Here is a 20,837-nt window from a genome sequence, read left to right as displayed (position 1 = left end):
AGACTTGAATTTACACACTGAAAAACTCCAGAAATCACACTAAATGAAACTCTAGTAGAGTTACACCAAAACATTATAATTCAACTTTGAAGAGGCAAAAACACAGAGCAAGTCTTGAAGACAACAAGACAAAAATTACCCAACATCAATATAGGATCTTTGGTGTGCTAACAGTCAATTTCTCATTGGAATCATGAGAACCAGAAATAGGAGGGGATGGCATATTTAGTGCTGAGAGAAAATAGAAAGCCTACTGACAAAGAACTTTAAATTCAGTAACAAACCAGGCTTCAAAAATGGGGGACAGATTAAAGACATTCTGAGATAAGCAAAAATGGTAAGAGTTTGTTATTACAAAACGTACTGAAAAGAAATGATAAAAACCACAGGTTGAAATGAAAAGACACCAGACAGAAACTCACACCCTTAAGAAGAAATCATGAACTCCATTAAATGTAATTATATCAACAAATGAAAATGCAGCATTACTGTATTTTTGGTTTGTAGTTCTATTTTCTATTCCTATATGATATTTAAAAAGTTAGATGAAAGACTGAGATCATGACACAATGGATTAAGCTGCCAACTGCAATGCCAGCATCCCATATGGACACCAGCTCCAGTCCTAGCTGTTTCACTTCCAAACCATCTCACTATTTATGCACCTGAAAAAGCAACTGAGGCTGATTCAACAACCTGGGCCTCTGCCACCCACGCAGGAAAACCAGATGGAGATTCAGGCTCATGACTTTGGCCTGGCCCAGTCCAGTTGCTGCAATCACTTGGAGACTGAACTGAGAGAGTCTAGAGCCAACGCTTCACCAAAATAATGCCATCCCACATGCCCTTGCCAGCATATATACTGCTGCTCCTTACCAGCAACTAAACAGAATAGGCTAGGAGGCCCTTATAACATGTATCTGCCAATTAACAACAAAATGTTGACTCCAACAAAAACATACAAGAAAGGGCTCCATTCAGACTGCCCTGCCTTCACAGTAGCTAATGTATAACCAACACGCTTGCACATCAGATATCAAAAATAGACAAATGGAATTTCATCAACTTAAGAGGATTCTGCATTGCAAAGAAAACCCTCAACAAAGTGAAGAGGCAACAACAGACTGGGAGAAAAAATTTATAAACTATGAAAATGATAAATGATTAATATGCAGAATCTATAAAAAGCTCCAGAAACTCAACAACAACAAAATAAGTAATCCAGTTAAAAATGGGCAAGTGACATGAACAGCCATTATTCAAAGGAAGAAACTCATACTGCTAATAGATACATGAAAAAAAATGCTTGGGGATCACTAACCATCAGAGAAATGCAAATTAAAACAAGGAGTTTTAACCTCACCCAAGATAGCATGTCTATAATACAGAAATCAGAATGCAATGAATGTTGATGAAAATATGAGACAAAAGGCATCCTAATCTACTGTTGATGGGAAAAAAAGTACAAATACTATGGAAGATAGTACAGAGGTTCCTACGATATCTGAATGATCTACAATGTAATCCAGTCACCCTATTCCTGGGAATTTATCGAAATGAAATTAATGTATGAGAGAGATGGCTATACTCCCATATTTATTGCAGTTCAATTCACAATAGCTAAGATATGAAATCAACCAAGATGTCCATCAAGTGATGACTGGATTAAAAAACACAGTATATATGCACTACGGAATACCACTCATCCGTTTAAAAAATGAAATCCTATCTCGTGCAACAAAATGGCTGCAACTGAAAACCATTATGTTTAGTGAAATAAGGCAGTCACCAAAATACAAATATCATGTTTTCCCTGATGACTGCTAACACATACACAGAAAACAAAACAAAACAAATGTAATCTACACCAGCCAACTTGATATTTTAAGTTGTTATTGTTGTTAACATTCTTTGTCTATACTATAGAGGAACAGTGCGAGAGTGGGGAAGTGGCTTTCTATTTGTTATTTGTTGAATTATCTACCTAATGGAGTGTTAAGCCTGTGACTATGAAGTGAACTGAAAATATGTTACTGCAAAAAAAAAAATTTTTTTAAGAAATAAAGAAAGAGAATTGTTGAGGAACATAGGCAGGAGAGAGTGCTGGGAAGTATTACTATGCTCTAAGTCTGTATCATGAAAAACATAGAATTTGTTCCCCTCATACAAAGAAAATATGTTTTTAAAAGGGATAAATTGAATTAGTGCATTCATGAGTAAAGACCTAAATACAAGAAGACTTAAACACAAAATTCTTAGAAGATTAGGGGGCTAAATATTCATAATCATGGATTTGGCACTTGATTCTTAATATACCAACAAAACCATAAGCCACAAAGAAAATTGATTTTTAGCAATATTGGAACTTTTTATTTCAAAGAATATTATCAAGAAAGTTAAAGAGAGAAAAGCCAACAATAATGTTTTTCAGGTGTTTAATATTCACAGTTTATACTGCTCTAAAGATTTATTTTGTTTATTTGAATTAGAGACAGAAGAAGAGAGATTTGCTGGCTCACGCCCCAAATGACCACAATGGTCAGGTATGAACAAGGCCAAAGCCAAGACCCTGGAACTCCACCTGTATTTCTCACATAGTTCGAAGCAGCCCAAGCACTTAGGCCATCTTCTGATGCTTTTCTAGGTGCATTAATAGGAACCCATAGTGGTGTGCATGAGGACTGGACCTGTATAGGCAGGGATAGGCTGCAGCATTCATTGGCTCATGTGAGAGATGAAGCTAGGGGCAGAACTGACTAGGCATCTGCATCCATAGATGTATGCGTTGGCTGAATCTGACATTGCACTAACTGACATAAGTAAGAGTCAAGTCTGAGATCACCTCAGACAAGGTTTCTTAGGGGATGCCGCAGCTAGACCAGTAGAGTCAAATACCAGCCACAGGGAAAAATCAAAGAACGTTTGGCCTGATCTTGGAGTACATGTATTGAGACTGGGACTCCTCAGTTGCTGTTGCCTGTGTAGTGGACATCATGTTCAAACACAAGTGGGGGACATGACAGTCAGCTCATCTAGGCCAACAGAGGGCATTGGGAATCTCATCAGAGGATGGAAAGCAGAACAGGTTGGATGATACTCCTAGCCAAGATTTGCAACAAGGGTCTTGATCTATGGATGCATTAAAGTGGACTTGGTCAGCCAACAGACCTTGGAAAGATTTTCTCGATCCTGGAGCAATGAAGCTGGCAATGCCTCAGAACTATCAGTCACTCAAGTAACACCCTCAGAACATTCTTCCCCTAATCAGAGTCTCATTGGTGTCACAACATGACTGTCCCCCATCCCAGGTGCTGATATAGTTTGGCAGCAAGGAGCAGTATCCCCCACCTCAAGCAGACCATGAAAATTAAAAAAAAAAAAAGAACTGAAATACTTGTCCCACCCAACTTCCTCCATATCTTGACCCTCCCCACTCAAATTGGAGGCCCATATGAGCTCACATTCTTCTTAACTATGTAAACAATATTAAAAATAAAACTTAAAATTAAACATTAAAAAACGAATTATATAGTGATGATGATTGTATAATAATGTGATTGTAAATACTAGCCCTGAATTAAATAATTAAAAAGGACAGATACTGATATATATACAAACATGATACTATAATTAAGATAATTAAAATATTAAGATATTTAATGACATTAAGAATAATTGAAAAGCAAAGTGAAAAATATGATGCACAATTGTATGGAGAACAACTCTAATTTCTTAATTTTATAGAAAAAACACTGGGAAATGCATCAAAATACAATATTAAATGCAATAAATAATAGGATAGGTATTTTTTCACTTTATTGTATCTTGCAATGTTTTCCTCTCAATAGTGAACATGTGCTAAAAAATATATTTTAGACTTTGATAAACAGAAAAGAACCAAGTGTTTTTTAGGAAAAAAAAAATGGAACAATATCTGGAGGTGCTCATTAGGGAGTAAAGAAAAATCATAGAATGAGAGTTGCTTCAAATATCGAAAGAGCTATTTGGGAGAATAAAAACAAACCTAATCCAGATCACCTCTTGTAGAACTGGGACAGGTGACATTATATAGGGATACATTTGGCTTGACATAAAAGGCTGGCAACAGTAGGGACTGCCCAAGGGTGTTCTTTTATCAGATGTAACAATTATTTAATGAATTGCTTCAATACGTCAGCATTGTTAGAAGCACTGGCAGGGAACATGGCAGAGATGCATAAAGAAGGCGGGGGAAAAAAAAACAAAGGTGAATATGATTTGTGAACATGAAAAGTATCGCACAAAAGTGAAACAGAATTACATGATGGAAAAGCAGTGAATTTAGTCACTACCTAAAGACACTGAGGGGTGACATTTCAGTGTTCAATAGACAGAAAGGCCTGTGTGGCAGACACAAGTCAATGAATAGCAACGTGGCTAGAGATGATGTTGGAGAAGGCAAGTACAACAAGGAGAAGCAAGTGCTTGTTTTGACAGTTCAAGTATCATGGTGGGCCTTGACAATGACCGTGTCAGGAGGCAGCGGAAGTTTAGAGAAAACTGCTTCACTTCAGCACATTCTGAGCTTTACAACAAGGCTTTAAAATAAATAGCTGTAATAGCAGTTAGGATTAGGTGAGGTGACAAAAGAGGGAATAGTGTGAAAATAAGACTATGTAGCAGGTAAAAGAGGCTGTTAAAGGCTTATAACTTTGGTATGTGTCAGCCATGTGCACCTACCACAGTGGTAGGTGGGGCTGGCTCTTAAGGACCAGCCGCTGCTACATTTGCAAGCCAATTACTAAAACATGCCACTATTTTTGAAAATCACATAAATTTGTAATTCATTAAATAAATATATGAAAAGCCAAAGAACAGAATATGCAAAACTGATCATCTCCTGATTATTTTACCCCATTTTAAGATTACCGATGACCTTGAAGTTAATCATAGACATTAAAATTTCATATTATATTCAATACATTGCAAATGTTTTCAAAGAAATCCTGCAGAACTATCCTTCCGGTATTGAGAAACTGCTATTCCATACAAACAGGTGAGTGGTTGAAGCTTTGACATAATCTTTGTTGCTTTTCTTTTGTCTTCCTCATTCAACTCAAAGTAAAAAGTCAACCAACATTTATTTTGGAACAAATTCAGTCACCGATTGTCATCAATATGTTGATTATAGACACAAGAGTTTAGAGCTTAAAAAAAGAATTCTTTTGTTGAATTTTACCATGTGAAATTTGCAACTTGCTCACTACATTCTTGTTTTTAGTGAAGTTGATAATAAACTCATATAGATGTACAAACTTTTTGAGAGACAACTGTAAAGCAGTTACAAACACACCACTATTTTCTACCAAATAACACAAGCCAAAAAGTTGAGTTTATGCCCAGGATCTGGCTGATAGAAAGAAAAATGGTAGTGAAGTTATAGATGGGAAATGAACAGAGTACAAATAACCTCTTAGAGCAATTAACAATAAAGGGGAGAGCAGCTAGTGCTGAGTCTGGGTCAAGGACGAGTTTGAATAGAAACAGACACAAGAATATATGTGCTGCTGAGAATGCTCTGGTAGAATAGAGAAAAGCTGATGATAATGGAGAAAAAAGGATTGTCACAGAAGCAAACTACTAGATGAAGAAGAAGGTCTAAAAGTAAGAGCCCTGGAGGAACCAGTAGATAACATTAAAATGATCATGTTACAACGCAGAGCATTGACAACACCAAATGTTGGTGACGATACAGAGCAACAAGAGCTCTGTCAATGAGAACACAAAACAGTGTAATTCCTCTGGAAGCATGTTCTCATCGTGTCATCCAGCTATACTCCTGCACATATAACTCATGAGACTGAAAACATGTCCATGCAAAAACCTGCAAATGTGCAGCAGCTTTATTCCTAATTGCCAAAACTTGGAGGCAAGTAAGATAGTCTTCATAACTGAGTAAATAACTTGTGCCACATCAAGACGATACAATATGATTTAGTACTAAAAACAACTGAGATATCAAGCCATGGAGACATGGGTGGAGCAAAAACATGCATTACTGCAGTAAAGAAGCCAGACTGAAAAGACAACTGTTTGGTAGTCTGGAAAAGCTGGAACTCTGAAGACGACCAAGAGATCACAGGAGTTAGTCAGGGCTTTGGGGAGCAGGGAAGCAGTTGAATAGGCATTGCCCAGAGGACTTTCATGAGATGACTCAGCATGGTGCCAGCAGGAAAGATCCCTGTCATCCCACATGCATGTGTAAACCTACAGGATGCACAAGACCAGGAGTGGACGCTAATATAAATGATGGGCTTTGGGTGATTGTGATGTAGCAGCTGTATGAAATGTGTCATGTAGTGAGAGAACATAAAGGAGGAGGTTATGTCTGAATAGGGACAGAGCTTATGTGGTAAATCTTCCCTTCCTTCCAACGTCACTAGGAGGCTAGAACAGCTCTTACATCAAGAATTCTAAAATCTTCTTTATAAAGGGAAGTTGGGAAGAATTCATAGGGGTTTTTTTTTAATTTATTTGTTCTTTATTTCAACATGCAGAGAATTCATAGGTTTGTTAGAAAGTGAGAAGTAGGAATAAAATCATGGTAAGATTTCCTTTAAGCTCTGTTCTAAATTCAGGCTAGATTTGGAAATAAGAAACGGACTCATTGAGCTTCTAAAAATTGGGCACATTTCAACTGTAGTTGGCCCTAAAAGCAGTCAATGTGATTGATTTTCAAGCTGCTTATTTTATTTTACATGTTTTGCCATAATTTAAGAAAATAGCAAAATAATCATTCATCCTCTCATTTGCTAATGCTTTCAATATACTAATGCTGATAGATAGATAGATAGATAGATAGATAGATAGATAGATAGATAGATAGATAATAGAGTCAGTAAACATTGATTAATCGATCTATAGATCTTTGGAATTAAGCACATTTCACTGTTGCTGCTGCTGTCCCTCATGATAGACAAATCTTTGAGGAGTATAAGAAACTGGCTGAGGGGAGCCCCTCTAGAAAAAATTTTTTTAAAATGTCTTACTTGTTACCCCAATAAGAGTTGTAATGGCCAGATCCTGGAACAGAAACTGGTAATTTGAAAGGCTGTTTGTCTCCTGAAAGTAGAAACAAAGAAAGCAAATGTTTTCAAGAAGTTAAAATCTCTGGATTAAGTCACACATCAAACATCTTCTTTTATACTCTACAGCATGAGATTTTTCAAGTAAATGAGCAGGGAGATTGTGTGGTCAGGGCATATTTGGAATGGTGAGCAGCAACAATTCAGGAAGGTGGCCAGGCCATGCCTGTGACAGCTTCTCTGACCAGGAGGGCCGTCTTCATGGCATTTCACAGGGTTTCAGGTCTGGGTCTTGGAACAGCACTGTTAGTTTTTGCAGAGGAAAACATTTCCCTCTACCACATTCCCCCATTAGCAGGAAAGTCAGGCTCGAATCTGGCTCAGTAGAAGCAACCATCTCCAATAGTAACCAGTAATATTTGATAGTGCTACCGACATTCTACCAATGGAAAATAAGAATAGCTGAATCTCCTGGTTGTACACTTAGATGCCGTTAGATAAGAGGTTAGAAAGTCCTGATGGAGCACATTAACACTGTTCGGGGAAAAGGTATTCAGAGATCACTGATTTCAAGGAACCAACTTCCATGTTCTTCATCCCTGGGCGGGAGGACTTGAATGAGCCCCATGTCAAAGTCTACTTTTGAGTACAAGTTATCAGGATTACAAAATAGGGCCAGATTTTCATAAAACCCGTATTTTTCCAGCAAACTCATCAGTGAATAGAAAAAGACTTAGTCTGAAAGCAATGGAATGAAAAGCCAAAACCCAAGAGAAAAGAAAAAGAAAGGTAGAATAAACTCAAACAGTGCATTCACAAATAGCCATTTGTTGTCTCTTTCTGTTTCTTTCTGTTTCGTGTTAGATAGTGAAAGTTAACACAAGTTCTGTGAATTTTTATGGTATAATATGTCAGTTATCAAATGCCTATATTCAAGGAACCAGTTATATGCTGGCTTGTACTAACTCTGAAAGACAGTTCTTACATTTTTAGGAATGTTGTGGGCTGGGTGTTACATATAGGCAATGTAAAAACATAAATTATGTAATTATAGCATTAAATAAATATTAGAAACAAAGGTCACGTGCAGTTTAGTATTTCCTAATAATTTTCAGATATTTTAGTGCTATCCATACCCTTGGGGCTGTTTACAATTCTTGAATCTATAGTGCGCAAGTAGTATGTAACAGTGTGTAAGAGTACATTTATCACTCACTCAACAATTAATGATATCTGGTAGATCGCTTAAATTTGGCCATGTCGGGAATATTAGCATCAATGTAATTGGAAAGCATTAATTCAGTACGTGTTTTCCCATAGGACATCCAGTTGTGAAATTCTGAGTTATGAAATTATGAATGGGATTCGGAGACCCATCTATGGAACTGGAAAGATGCAGACTTGGTCCAACCAGGTGAAAAGCAACAGTGAGAACAGAAGGGACATGTTCATTTCTCATCCTCAGCCACGGCCAGTAAAACATTTCTCTGTTAAGAGAGTCAACACCAACAACTCCTCTTGTATGCTTCTATTTCTGGTGAATTTGATAAAATATATAGGATCTTTTTGTAGAGGGGCTGATGATGTGAACATACACTATTTGCTCTCTTTTCCCTAAGATGCATTAGACATTGAGAGCGCAACACCATTTGACTTTATTTCTCACTAACCAAGTGCCTCAGTCCCAAGTCATACCCAGTAGAGCAGCAGAACACCAACATACTGAATCATGCTGTACAGAGCCATGTACTTAAACATGCAAAATGAGGTCACAAGAGCTGCACGTCCTTCCCTGTGTAAGAAGAGAAATGGAAAGGGAATGAGATGAATGTAATGAAGAGAAATGAGTGTGCTGTTTGGCTGGATTCAGATGTCTGATTATACCCTTGTCTGCTAGCGTAGACCACCTCGAGCCAATGGGAGATGGCTACCGTTGTGCTCAGCAACAGCCGAGACGCTGAAGCTAGAACAATTCCAAGCCAGGTCCATTGGCCTTGTTCTGGTGATGCAGTCCAGATTTACCCAGACTCAGGTCCTTTGTGTGGATGTTGTGTCAGCTGCATAACTCAAAGTCAGTTCACAGAGCTCTGTCTCAGATGACATAGCAATGGCATGCCCCTTGTCTTGATTTCTTCATCTCTGAATTAAGGATTTAGATAAAGATTACAGGTTTGAAGGCTATTTGTATGCAATGAGCATCTTCACTTGTGTTATTGTTGATGACTGGTGTTGAGTAAACAAGACACATTTAAAAATAGATGACTTAGAAAATGCAACTTTTTCTAATCCACTTAGGAAAAATGAATTTTAAAAATTGCATATATGGTCATAGTGATTTCCTGGCATTCCAGTATGACTCTCAAGCCAGAATTTTCCTGTGTCAGAGTTTTGCTGCTGACATTTGCTCTGCCTAGATGCTAATTTCTCCTCTTTGCTCACCTCCTTAAACAAGTTTTCCCATCCAATCCATCCAATGTAGCCAATTTCACCTCTCCAGCCATGTTGCTATCATTTTCATTAGCCAATTTATTTCTTTGACAGTACCTATCAACCTTGATAAATACTTCATTTATCTCCATTAGTTCATGGCACTATCTGTCCAACAAACATTTGCCAAATGTTTGAATACATTTAACAAATTTAAAGGAGTTAGAAAGGCAGTTATTTTAATATTGTGGAAGGAGTGTGATATTTCTAAATAAAGCACAGTTAAACAAACCCAACTCTAAAATCATCTTCAGTCACGTACAGCTGTGTGAGCTTAGTTACCCTAAGAACTCTGAGATTCAATTTCTTAACTTTTCAAAGAAATAATAACCACATTCTTATATCTCTAGGCTGTTTTGAAGTATAAGTTAGCAGACATTAAATCACTTTTTAACTGTAAATATGCACTATTTAGAATAGTGAAAGGAAGGCACCATGTTAGCATTCAATAAAATGGAGAAGTCAACATTTTGTGCAAGAAAAAAAATTAAAGCCTGAAGACAAATTTTAGTGTGATTGAAAGAGATAAAGATTTTGAAAAGCAGAAATAGAAAGGGCATCACAAAAAAGCATGAGAAAGCAAAAGGGAATGAGTGTAAATGGGCTTTTCTCTGTACCCCCGTATAAAGCATCAAAGGGCATGCATTTTTAAAATAAGAGCCTAATCAACCCTTTCAAAACAGTCTTAACAAGTCCCAGATTCGAATTGTCTAAAAATAACCTAACCAATGTATTTCATTGAAAATGCCACTATTCTTTCAGTGTTATTTTTAACTCCAGATAATTCCACTCGGAAATAGAATGTTTGGTTTCATTTTTCCATGCAGTGGGCATGAAGACAAAGCAATGAGATCTGTACCTCAAGTGGGGAGAGAGGGTGTGGGGAGAGAAACGATGCTGAGCGAAGTGTATACTTACTTGATAAGGTGAGGTACGCATTCAATATTTGGAGTTTTAGAAGTGAAAGGCGATGCCACAGATGCCTCCTGCTCTGACAAGGAGATACCCACATGAGCCATTTTCAAAGCCTGAAAATAAAGAGGCAAATGTCACTCATGTTGACTCACACACATCTACACTGACGTCACATTAGAAAAGGCCAGCTGGTCACAAATGGCCTGTGGGCTCCAACATTAGTGAGATGACCAACCTTACTCTGTCTGTTGCATGAAGAAGACATGGAACGGAAACAGACAGTTAAAGCATCAGGAGCTCCAGAACCAAATTTCACCCCATTTAACCTGCCCTGATCACCAAGGATTCGCAGGCCTTTTAAGTCTCAATCCTGCCAATACCAAGAGGCAAAGAGGGCATATGTTCTCGAAGGCACCATATCCGACGGGCTCCAGGTGAAACTGGCTGTGAGGTTTTGGCCTCCCACCAACTACTTACCCCACAATCATTGGCTCCATCACCGCACATACCTACAAAGTAACTAAAAGGAAACAGTGTCAATCGTAGAGATTAAAGCTATCTCATCAGCTCAGTTCTCCCATTAGAAAGGCAAAGTCATCATTCTAACAGGATTTAAAACAAATATAGATTTTGAGCACATTCCATAAGAATAAGGTGTGGCTGAGCAGTTTGGACATCTGTTGAGAAATCCTGCACATTGTTTCAGTCAGTGTTTCGTGCACACCCTGCCCTTCACTGCCGAGAGATCATTCTCTACTATAACACAGGAAATTCACGATAATGTGATTAAGCATTACCACATGGTGGAGAACATGCAGATTTTAAAACTAGAAGATACAGTGCTTTTTGAAGTGTGCAGTTAATTCTTTGTGTTATTTTTGAAATGATTAGCAGACATACAAAAATATGTTCCTCATTATGGGATAATACATGATGTTTTGCTCCAGGTATACCTGTTACATCCTATCAGAATATAACAGCAGGGCCAGTCATGATTAGAACTTGGATGGGGAATCTAAATTTGAGCTTGTCATTTTTGCCATTTGTGCCACTAATTCTCTCTTCTAAAAGTTGTCTAAGTATTAAATTAGCTACTGGATGGAAAGTACATTAAAAGTGTAAAATGATAAATTGATAAGTATTAGTTGTTGGCACAATTAATACTAATAGGAGGAGGTTGTCCTGTTGTATTGATAGCCACTCAAAAACAGAGTGCCAGCTTGAAGAAGGAGAATGTTTTCCTACTTCTGGAAGGCTTTGTGAGTCTGAGTGAATAATTTTCTCTTATAGACATAATTATTGTTAGCTTTTTTAAAATGCAAGATTCACAACAAAGGCTATGCCTTTGCACTAGTTGCTATATTTTCTAATTGGTTTACTCTAAATTTTTTATCAAGTAGGCACACAGGGATTTCTGATTGGATAATTTTCTAATGACTGAAACAAGTGAGTGGAGAGATGGAGGAGTGAGCAGGAGTAGGAATCATGTGGATGATTGTACTGTTACTGCTACACTACAGTACTGTACAGTACACTACAGTACTGCTACCAGTGGTTTTCTACTAACAGAAAAATTAAAGTCCCACATGACAGGCATTTTATTTGGACTGTCTACTCCATCTAGAAAGTGAGAACCTTTGTGGCAGAAAGTAAGCCCTTTTCTGACTTGCAACAGACAGAATGTTTTGGTTTAAGAATATGTTTGAATTTTTAGTGTTATTAGAAGTGTTATATCCTATGAACCTCCCTCTATTATAACTATGATGATGATAATAAAAATAAATATAAATTCCCATATTACTCAAAAGAGCTGAGATCATACCTCTCCACTCCAATGACTACCACAGCCCCCCATGCCCCTTAAGCTCTAGTGTAGCTATTCCCAACTTTAGATGCTAATCGTGAAAAGCTTTGAGAAACGCTGAAGTCTAAGAACCAAATGAGCAGCTGAATCAGAATCTCTGAACAGGGGGATCCTGGTATTGCTAATCTCAATTGTAATCATGGGAAGAACCAAACCCCTAACCAAACTGTATGTCTTAGATTCCTCCCTGTGACTGTTTTGCCTCCATGCAGATCTTGCCACCTAAATTAACAAAGAACCTACTCCAGCTTCTGGAACTCTTCTACCAGACTGGATTTCTGCCCAGGAGACATTCTTGCAAAGATGGTCCCATTGATCAGTATCTGCAAGGAACCCAAAAAAGACATACTTATGATGTCAGGCGGTCATACATGATATAATTAATAATGTCTAGAACAGTAACACATTTGACAACATCATAAGAATTGGAAAATGGTTCCCGGGAGCCCCTTTTTCATCAGCTAAGTGGCTGGTGGAAACCAAGCATCAGTAAAGAAGACTAATAAAGATGAGCTAGAGGAATTTACTCCAGGTACCATGGAGAACACAGATCTGAAAATCTTGACCTTTATGGATTCTTGAACAACTGGATATGAGAAATCACTACATAAAAAGAGGTTAGGACCCCAGGAAAAGAAAAAAGAAGCAAATATTTCTAAAGAAATCATTCAAAACAAGCAGAAAAATAGCCAGATGGTGGATAATGACAATTTGTGGTCTTTGAATTAACCAAAGAAACCAAAGGTGATTAATTATGAAAGTAAGCTGAGACCCCAAACCTAACTAATGCTGTAGAATACTGATGGTTTGGGGGAAGTAAAGCTTGTGCAAGCTTTAGGCACCTGAGCTCTCGCCACAGAACCTGAGTTCCTCTGCGTTAGATCTATGTGTTCCCTACAATTTTTGGCAATAAGTTAATAAAGTTCTTTCAGTCTCAAAGTCTACTCTCTTTTTCACAAACACTGCTCAAGATGATGAGCAACTGAATATACATGCCTTCCTTTCACAATATATTGAACACAACTTTCTTTAATTGGTTCATATGCATATGGCAACTACAAATTTTTTAGAGAAATTTTGAATTGTCTTTCCATTCTGTTATTTCTGACACTTCTGAAGCCCATTCAAAGCTGTGTGCATGTGTGTGTGTGTGTGTGTGTGTGTGTGTGTGTATGTCTTCTCCAGTTTGTCAGAAATAGAGATGCAGATATCTTGCTTGTCCCCGCCATAGGTTTGTTCTTCACCAGAAAAACTTAAAGTTTGATCCTTTAATGAGCATCAGTACAGAAGTCCTCCTCTACAAAGCTAACAAAGCTTCTTTATTCCTTTTTATTTTCTACTTTAGTCTTTATTCTTTACTATTTGATTCTTTAGCCTTTTATATTTTTTACTGTATTTTAGAATTTCTACTTCTACCATACCATAAGAACCTTAATCATGACGATATAGTTACAGCTACCAAAAATCAATCTTTGTGATTTAACAAATCATAGATACACTAATCCTACAGATGGTAGAAATTTGGCTTTCATGTTTATTTCAAATCTAGCACTGCGACAGCAACACATTCAAAAATATCTGCCTTTAGTATGATACTTTGAACTAACCAGCTATAACTAGCCTAATTAGAAGTCTGAAGTTAGTTAGGACAGTTTTCTATAAGTGACATCATGAGTTTCTTCTCGGGGAGAATGCAGCCCTATTAGGACTTACCTTTGGAAGAAGGCTGCTGAAATGTTGACTTATAACATGGAAGGATTTTCCACTTAAAGCAAAATGGTAACTTCCTTCCTTACCATTTTCAGAGACTTCTTCTCTGATGTCAATGTAATTGTTCTGCAAAGCAAAGCACAGCTATTTTAGATTTTCTACTTGATAGATGGTTAAGAACATAAGCACATTTGGAGAAGAGAACGGAGACAGAGCAGGGTCTCTCTTTAAGAGTCACACTGTAATTGCTTCTCGGTCTTTTGGCTAAGATCAAGTGTGAAAGTCACACGGCAGCTCTCGTTCCTCGGAGACGCAGTGTCTCTTCACTGGCTCAATCTTCACGCATCACACCACTCGTGAATAGGGAAATAACATTTACTCATGTCCTCTTCTCATCCAGATTTGATCTCAGTGAGCCCCAGAGAGGAGCACTTTTCACATGTTTCAAGTGATAAATACAGAAGCACTGCAGCTTCACAAATCTCTCCCTGAAGTGACAACTTACTGGTGTTTTTTTTCTTCCCCCCCACCCCCCGCAGAATTAATACTATGCAGCAAGGACACAAGGGAGAGAGAATACTGATGAGACTGGAGATACATGAACACTCGTCTCTCTACCAAATGCATAGTTGGTTTTCTGAGGAATGCAACATGTGCTTCCCAAGGACCAAGTTCCCTCTGAATACAATGGGGAGGCTGACAAGGAAGGGGAAACGGGAAATTCACTTCACAGCTCTGGTTACCACATTGTTTCTCAGACCAAATCAACACTTTTTGAAAGAAAGTGAAAAGAATGAGTTCTTTCAAGAACCCAGGAGAGAACTGTACTTGCAAGCTCAGTGGGAACAATTCAGAATATTGAGATTATTGAGTTCATTGAATTGCCTATGTGTTAGACCTTTGAAGCGGTTATGCTGACTCCAGATCAGCCATAGGCTTGCCAATCACAGCTGTTCAGTCACAGAATCTAATCCCAGGGAGGTAGAACAACAGAGGGCCAGCTTCAGTTGTACCTGATTCCCATATGCGATGTGCTTCTTCTCTTCCACTAATTTCCATGATATAGATGCTGAAGAGGATCCAGTAGATTCATTTGCCTCAATGAGAATGACCTTCTGATTTTCAGAAACCATCCCAGACTTTCTGGCCACTGTTATTGCAGTCTGCAGATTATCACCTGCAAGAAAGGACAAGTACCCTGAGATGACACTGAAAAGATGGAACCAAATCACAAAGCCTGGAAAACCAGACCAGAAGGTTAGGCTTTCTTCAGCACATGGGAAAATTATATCTAAGATCTTTTCCAGCCCTAATCTGTGATTCCATGGCCCTGTTTCTGGCCATGTTACATTTCATCAATAAAGTTTTCAACGGTAAAGTTACATTAATTTAGGACACTGACAGCCTGCTCGCCAGCAGAGGTCCATTCCACTTCCACCACCCAGAGAGATTGAATACTGACCCACCGAGCTTCAGACACCTGATGGAGAAATGTAGCAACTTCTCTATGAGGTCCTAGAAGCTGGATAAGAAAAGATGAGGCAAAACAGCAAGCATGCATGCCTGGTGAAGTAACACACCTACCATAGGTGCACTTTGCCCCCACAATAATGAGAATGCTGAAGGAAACTCAAATGCACCATCAAAAGGGGGGAAATTTTTCTACTGCTTAATAACTTTAATAAGCCAACAAATGGTTTGAAGGTAATAATGAGAAATGGAATTTAGATTTACAAAAACTGGATTAAAAAAACTTAAAGCACCAAGAATATAAAAATATGATCACCATCACAAGAAGAGAGAGCACAGACTGTACCAACAGGTCCTGGTGCGCAGTGAAGCAAATAATGAATTTTCTAGAAGTTAAAAAAAAAGACAAGGAACAAAGGCAATCAGCAAATGAACAGTATCAGAAAATTTTCCTGAGAAGAACCAAGACAAAAGCATCCTCTGTTTCTCTGTTCCAAAATGAATGAATGAAAACAAAGAAAAGGGTAAAGATTATGTACAGACAAGGGCAAGTTGCCTACAATGAACTTGAACTAGGTTTGCAATGCACAATGTCAAACATCAAAAAGCAAAAGAATAAGAATAGCATCCACACAGAGATCATTAATAAAGGTCTATATCCAAGCAAGAGATATCCTCTATGTATCAGGACAATAAAAACATATCTCAAGGTTGCATCTTAGTCCTCTATTCCATTCAAGAACAGTACATGAAAAAAAGTTAGAGAAAAGCCATGAAAGAAACAGAACAGAAATTTCAAAATTGGGAAGAGAGAAATGGAACAGGGGTTAGAGAGAAGTGAACTCTTTGTATGTAGATCTAAAAGCTCACCAATAGATGATGGAGCCAGTATCATTACGCAAGAGTTAAGATGCCGCCTACAACCCCAGCATGCCACATGGGTGCTAGTTCAAGTTCCATCTGCTCTGCTTCTAATCCAACTCCTTGCTAAAGTGTCTGGATAAGCAACAGAAGATGGCCCAAGTCCTTATTCCCCTGCATCCATGTGGATGTGGGAGACACAGCTGAAGCTCCTGACTCACAGCTCCTATCTATGGCTGGGCCTAGTCCTAGTCATTGAAACCATTTGGGAAGTGCACCAGCAGATGTAAGACCTTTCTCTCTCTCTTTTTCTCTCTCTCTCTCTTTCCTCTCTGAAACTCCAACTTTCAAATAAATAAATGGAATAGCAAAATTTTTAAAAAAGAAAAGGTGATATGTAAGCACTAAATGATAACTTTGTGAAATAAAAGAATCAGGGTATAGGGGAAATTCTAACGAGTAGTAAAACTAAACCAGCAACTCCTTAATGTTGAACAAGGGATTAGAAAGGAAGAAAGTAAAGGTCATCCAAAGCTCTTCTGGATGTAGGCTTGGAGATGAGCAATGGATCTTTACAGAACAGGGAGTGAAGGTATCCCGAAATCCCCAGTGTGGAATGATGTTTGGAGAAATGGAGATCAGGAGGATGTGCTTTATTAAGAAAAGATTATATTTTTGTGACCCAAGAAATAGTGCTAGTTTTTTTTTAAATATGAATATGAGAGTAGAGAAAGATAAGCCAATACATCCTCAAAAAACATGAATTCACTAGAAAATCACTTGTTTAATCGCTAACTCTAGTCTCTTTCACAATTAAAAAAATAAAATCAGTTGAAAAATGCTCTTTACAGTATTTGACACATCTGTTTTGTATGACCCTTTCTCAGTCTTCTTTGTGTCTGTGACAAGAGCCTGGGGTTAACAGTACATAGGATAACCTCCACAGTCATAAGCCTTCTTCTAGAAGAGCCTCCTGTGTAGGGCACAGTACACATTGACAAAGGATTCTCCTTCTCACAGTGACACTAAAAAGCATCGTGTTGTCGACCAGGTCTTAACTCAAATGTCACTTCTAGAGAGACTCTCTTAACCACATCCTCCAAAGTAGTCAGATACGTTGCCCCAGAACACTCGTTTTTTGTACTTCAAGACAGTTGTTACCATTTGATTGATGTCTCATTAACTTTTCAGAAGTTTGGTGAAGCAGTAATTCTGTTGATTCTGTCCATCCCCAGCACTCAGCATGGAGTCTGGCACAAAGCTGCTAGTCAACCATGTGCAGTGAATGAACCCCTGTCCAAACCACAGTGAACGCTCACTCTTTTCACTGTACCTGTGATCATTACAGTCCTTATCCGGGCTGAGATGAGCTCTTCTAAGACAGGTTTTGTCTCTTCCTTCAATCGATTCTCCAAGATCAGCAATCCCAGGAATATCAGGTCTGATTCTACCTTTTCCCTGGAAATACACATGTGATTAAATAGGAACAGCACCTACGTGCTTTCTTGCAGAAGTGATGCAAAATGGAAGACTGGCCGAGTAGTTCCACTCACTGAAGTACTGTTCCTTGGGCCCTGATCAGGAATGATCCAGAAAGAAGATGTTCACATGTGTACTCTGACTGAAGCAACAGGAAGGAAGTGTTTCTTAAGTAAATCTTTGCTTTAACTGGTAAAGAGAACTAGCTAACTGAGCACAAAGGGCTTTGCTATGTACAGGGGTTACATTTATGGTCATGGCCTCACTACTTATCCACAAAGAGGAGCTCTAGTTCTGATACAAAACATGGCTCAGAATACATTAGATGAAAAAGAAAAGAAGACACCATTTCCTCCCAAAGCCATGGCCATAATAGATGGCATTTTAGCCACAGGAGGTAAGAAATCATTATTTCAACAAGAAAGCTCCTCCACTGAGGTCATGCTCCCCCTGCCATGCTTTCCTTATCAGTGGCTTTGCTCTTCTGCACACAGCATAGGTGTGTATATAGGTGCTTTTGCAAGTCAGTAAGACCTCCAAGGTTCTAATCTAATTATGAACATTTCCAGAACTCACTCTCCAAGACCAAGTGTAGCAGGGTACATCTGGGGTCAGAGATTCAAAGATGCATACACAAATAATTATGTTGCATGCAGGCGACAAGAATAAGACACCAGGACTGCCTAATTCTAATTCAAATACAGGTGGAATGGCACCTACTAAAACTTCCTTGCCTTGTTTGCCATACATTTGCCTCTAGATTTACCTCTATTCTAGGCCCTACATTAGCCAGAGCCATGGACTCCAGTTGGTGGGACTTCCAGGAAACTGTCAACACCCAATGGAATGGCAAAAATAGACATCATTTGAACCACTCATGTCAGAGTAAGGTACATGAATGGCATTTCCAATGGAGTCTAGCATTTAAGTCTCTTCATTAGCTTTCATTATATTTCAAACTATTTTCCCAGATTCGTTGATCACTTTATTATCATCCTGATCTCCAGCCAAGTTGAACTACTTGCCATGGACATTTTTTTTGCACCATGCTGCTATGAGACCTTCTTGGTTTCAGGTAGGAGGCTGAGCATTCTCCATGATTTACCACTGAAATTATTATTGTGTCTTGAGGCCCCACTCAAATGCTGTCTCCCCCAAAGACACTTCCCTAGATAGAAATGATTGCTTCCTTGGCATGTTTATCCTATCACCATTAAGATCATATTTTCCCATTATCATTGTTGATCTTCTAATCTCTCTAGCTTAACAACTTGAAGGAAAGCCCACCTGTGCTCAATGCTGTGTCCAACTACATCCATGACACTAGGAAAGTACACAGCAGATATATGCCTGTTTTAAATGATTGGATGGTAGTGACCACTTCTTGTTGAGTAATCTAAGAAAATTCAACTCCTTGTTTATGATTCTCATTGAGAAACCACATAGTAAAACTCTCAGGCCTGGGGGCATTAACTACTAGGAAACGTCAAAGGGGAAGAGACCATGTACAGAAACTATAGTAGTTCCTCACCCCAAAAATTTCACATTCAACTAGGAGGAAAAGATTAAACATGAATAAATATCTTGGTTGCATGGATGGCTAAAGAGAGAACTGTGGCAGGTCAAACTAGAGTTGCACAGAGTTGAAAACAATGGCACATTTTTGGATCGAGTATTTTGAAAAGCCTTTCTGAAGGAAGTGAATTTGCTCTGATCTTTGCAGGATAATCTAACTGATGTATGGCTGAGGTCCTCCAATCTTTCTAGTAGCCCAGTCACTCAGGCATAAGTTTAAGATGCATTGTTAAAGATGAGTCCGTTTTATATATGTGTCAATCACAGTGTGCCAGACAGGCCAAGAAAACGCCTGCAACATTAAATATCTGACACAGCCTGTGGTCCACATCAGCAGTAGCATCACTCGGTCCTCCGGCATTGGGCCTCGGGAGGGCTCACTCTACAGTAATCAGGATACTTAGATCCTATTTTCAGCCCTCCCTCTAACTTTCTGGGTAATCATAAATAAATCACATTTTTATCTGGTCAGCAAATTCATTTGTGGGTCCTAAAGTCTCTCCTTCTATCCTTTTATAGTTCATCTTTCCCTGAGTATTGAGTCTGAGTCAAGAAACAAAAAGGACTAAGCCCCCGAAGAGTCTCAGCTTGGAATAGTATGCTGGCTGTTCCTGCACCTTTCAGATGCCTCACTCTCTCCTGAAGTCTCTAAAACTAGCGGTGTGATACAAAGCAAGCACTGTCACCCCCATGATGGCACTCCACATGATTTTTACAGGCTGAAACATGTATGTACTGGGCCAACTCAAAGAGATTATGATTATAATACTGGAAACACCCTGTGTGAACACCCACGCACACACATACACATGGAAAGAAGATTTTGTCCTAAGCAAGGAATAACAAAAAACAGGACAATTAACTTAACTGTAAGAATATGTCATAATGTCGTGGTTTTAAGGTTTAAAAAAAAAGGCAAATCGACAACATGATATTTAGTCTCATTAGCGGATTTGTAATTAAGCCTCAACAGATTGAAGAAGTTACCACTTCATTATCTTTTTATAGGATGCAGGCCGTTGTGCAGCCTCACCTGTAGGTATCTGCAGGGTCTTCTAGAACAAATCTCCCCCACCCACAGATACCAAAGGACGACTGCATTATTTTTGGTGATACCTTCCTTGCATTTGTTTTTACCATGTAGGAAGACCTTATTTTTACATCCAATGTGTGCAGATAATATTACACATAAATTTTTATTTTATAATAGAGTGGAAATATGAAATATAGCTGTAACAAAAAAGTATTGAGTCTGATAAAGTTGAAAACAAATATATTGGACTTTCCAGATTTAAAATCCTTTTTTTTTTTTAACAACCTAGGTCTCATTATCTCCTAGGCAGTATAATCAGGAGTGACTGACACCAAGTATTGGAAATTGAATTGAAAGTGAAATGACCTCACTAGCCTAA

At 38.4% G+C, this 20,837-nt stretch overlaps 1 protein-coding gene across 1 annotated transcript in view; it reads right to left on the bottom strand.

Moving 5' to 3' along the window:
* Positions 1 to 12,546: 12,546 nt before the first annotated feature.
* Positions 12,547 to 20,837, bottom strand: part of ATP13A4 (ATPase 13A4) — a 79,140-nt gene continuing 70,849 nt past the window's right edge. The window contains exons 18-21 of the mRNA XM_041002740.1: positions 17,705 to 17,829; positions 15,054 to 15,217; positions 14,044 to 14,166; positions 12,547 to 12,653 (exon numbers count right to left, since the gene is read on the bottom strand). Of these exons, the coding sequence (XP_040858674.1) occupies positions 12,570 to 12,653; positions 14,044 to 14,166; positions 15,054 to 15,217; positions 17,705 to 17,829 (496 nt within the window). The 3' untranslated portion in view covers positions 12,547 to 12,569. The remainder of the gene's footprint in view (positions 12,654 to 14,043; positions 14,167 to 15,053; positions 15,218 to 17,704; positions 17,830 to 20,837) is intronic.

This window comes from Ochotona curzoniae, unplaced genomic scaffold, assembly GCF_017591425.1.
Source record: "Ochotona curzoniae isolate NIBS_2020 unplaced genomic scaffold, NIBS_Ocur_1.0 scaffold_2587, whole genome shotgun sequence".
In the NCBI taxonomy this organism is placed as follows: Eukaryota; Metazoa; Chordata; class Mammalia; order Lagomorpha; family Ochotonidae; genus Ochotona; species Ochotona curzoniae.
The sequence above is the reverse complement of the archived record's forward strand: the minus strand, read 5'-3'. Positions and strand labels throughout refer to the sequence as shown.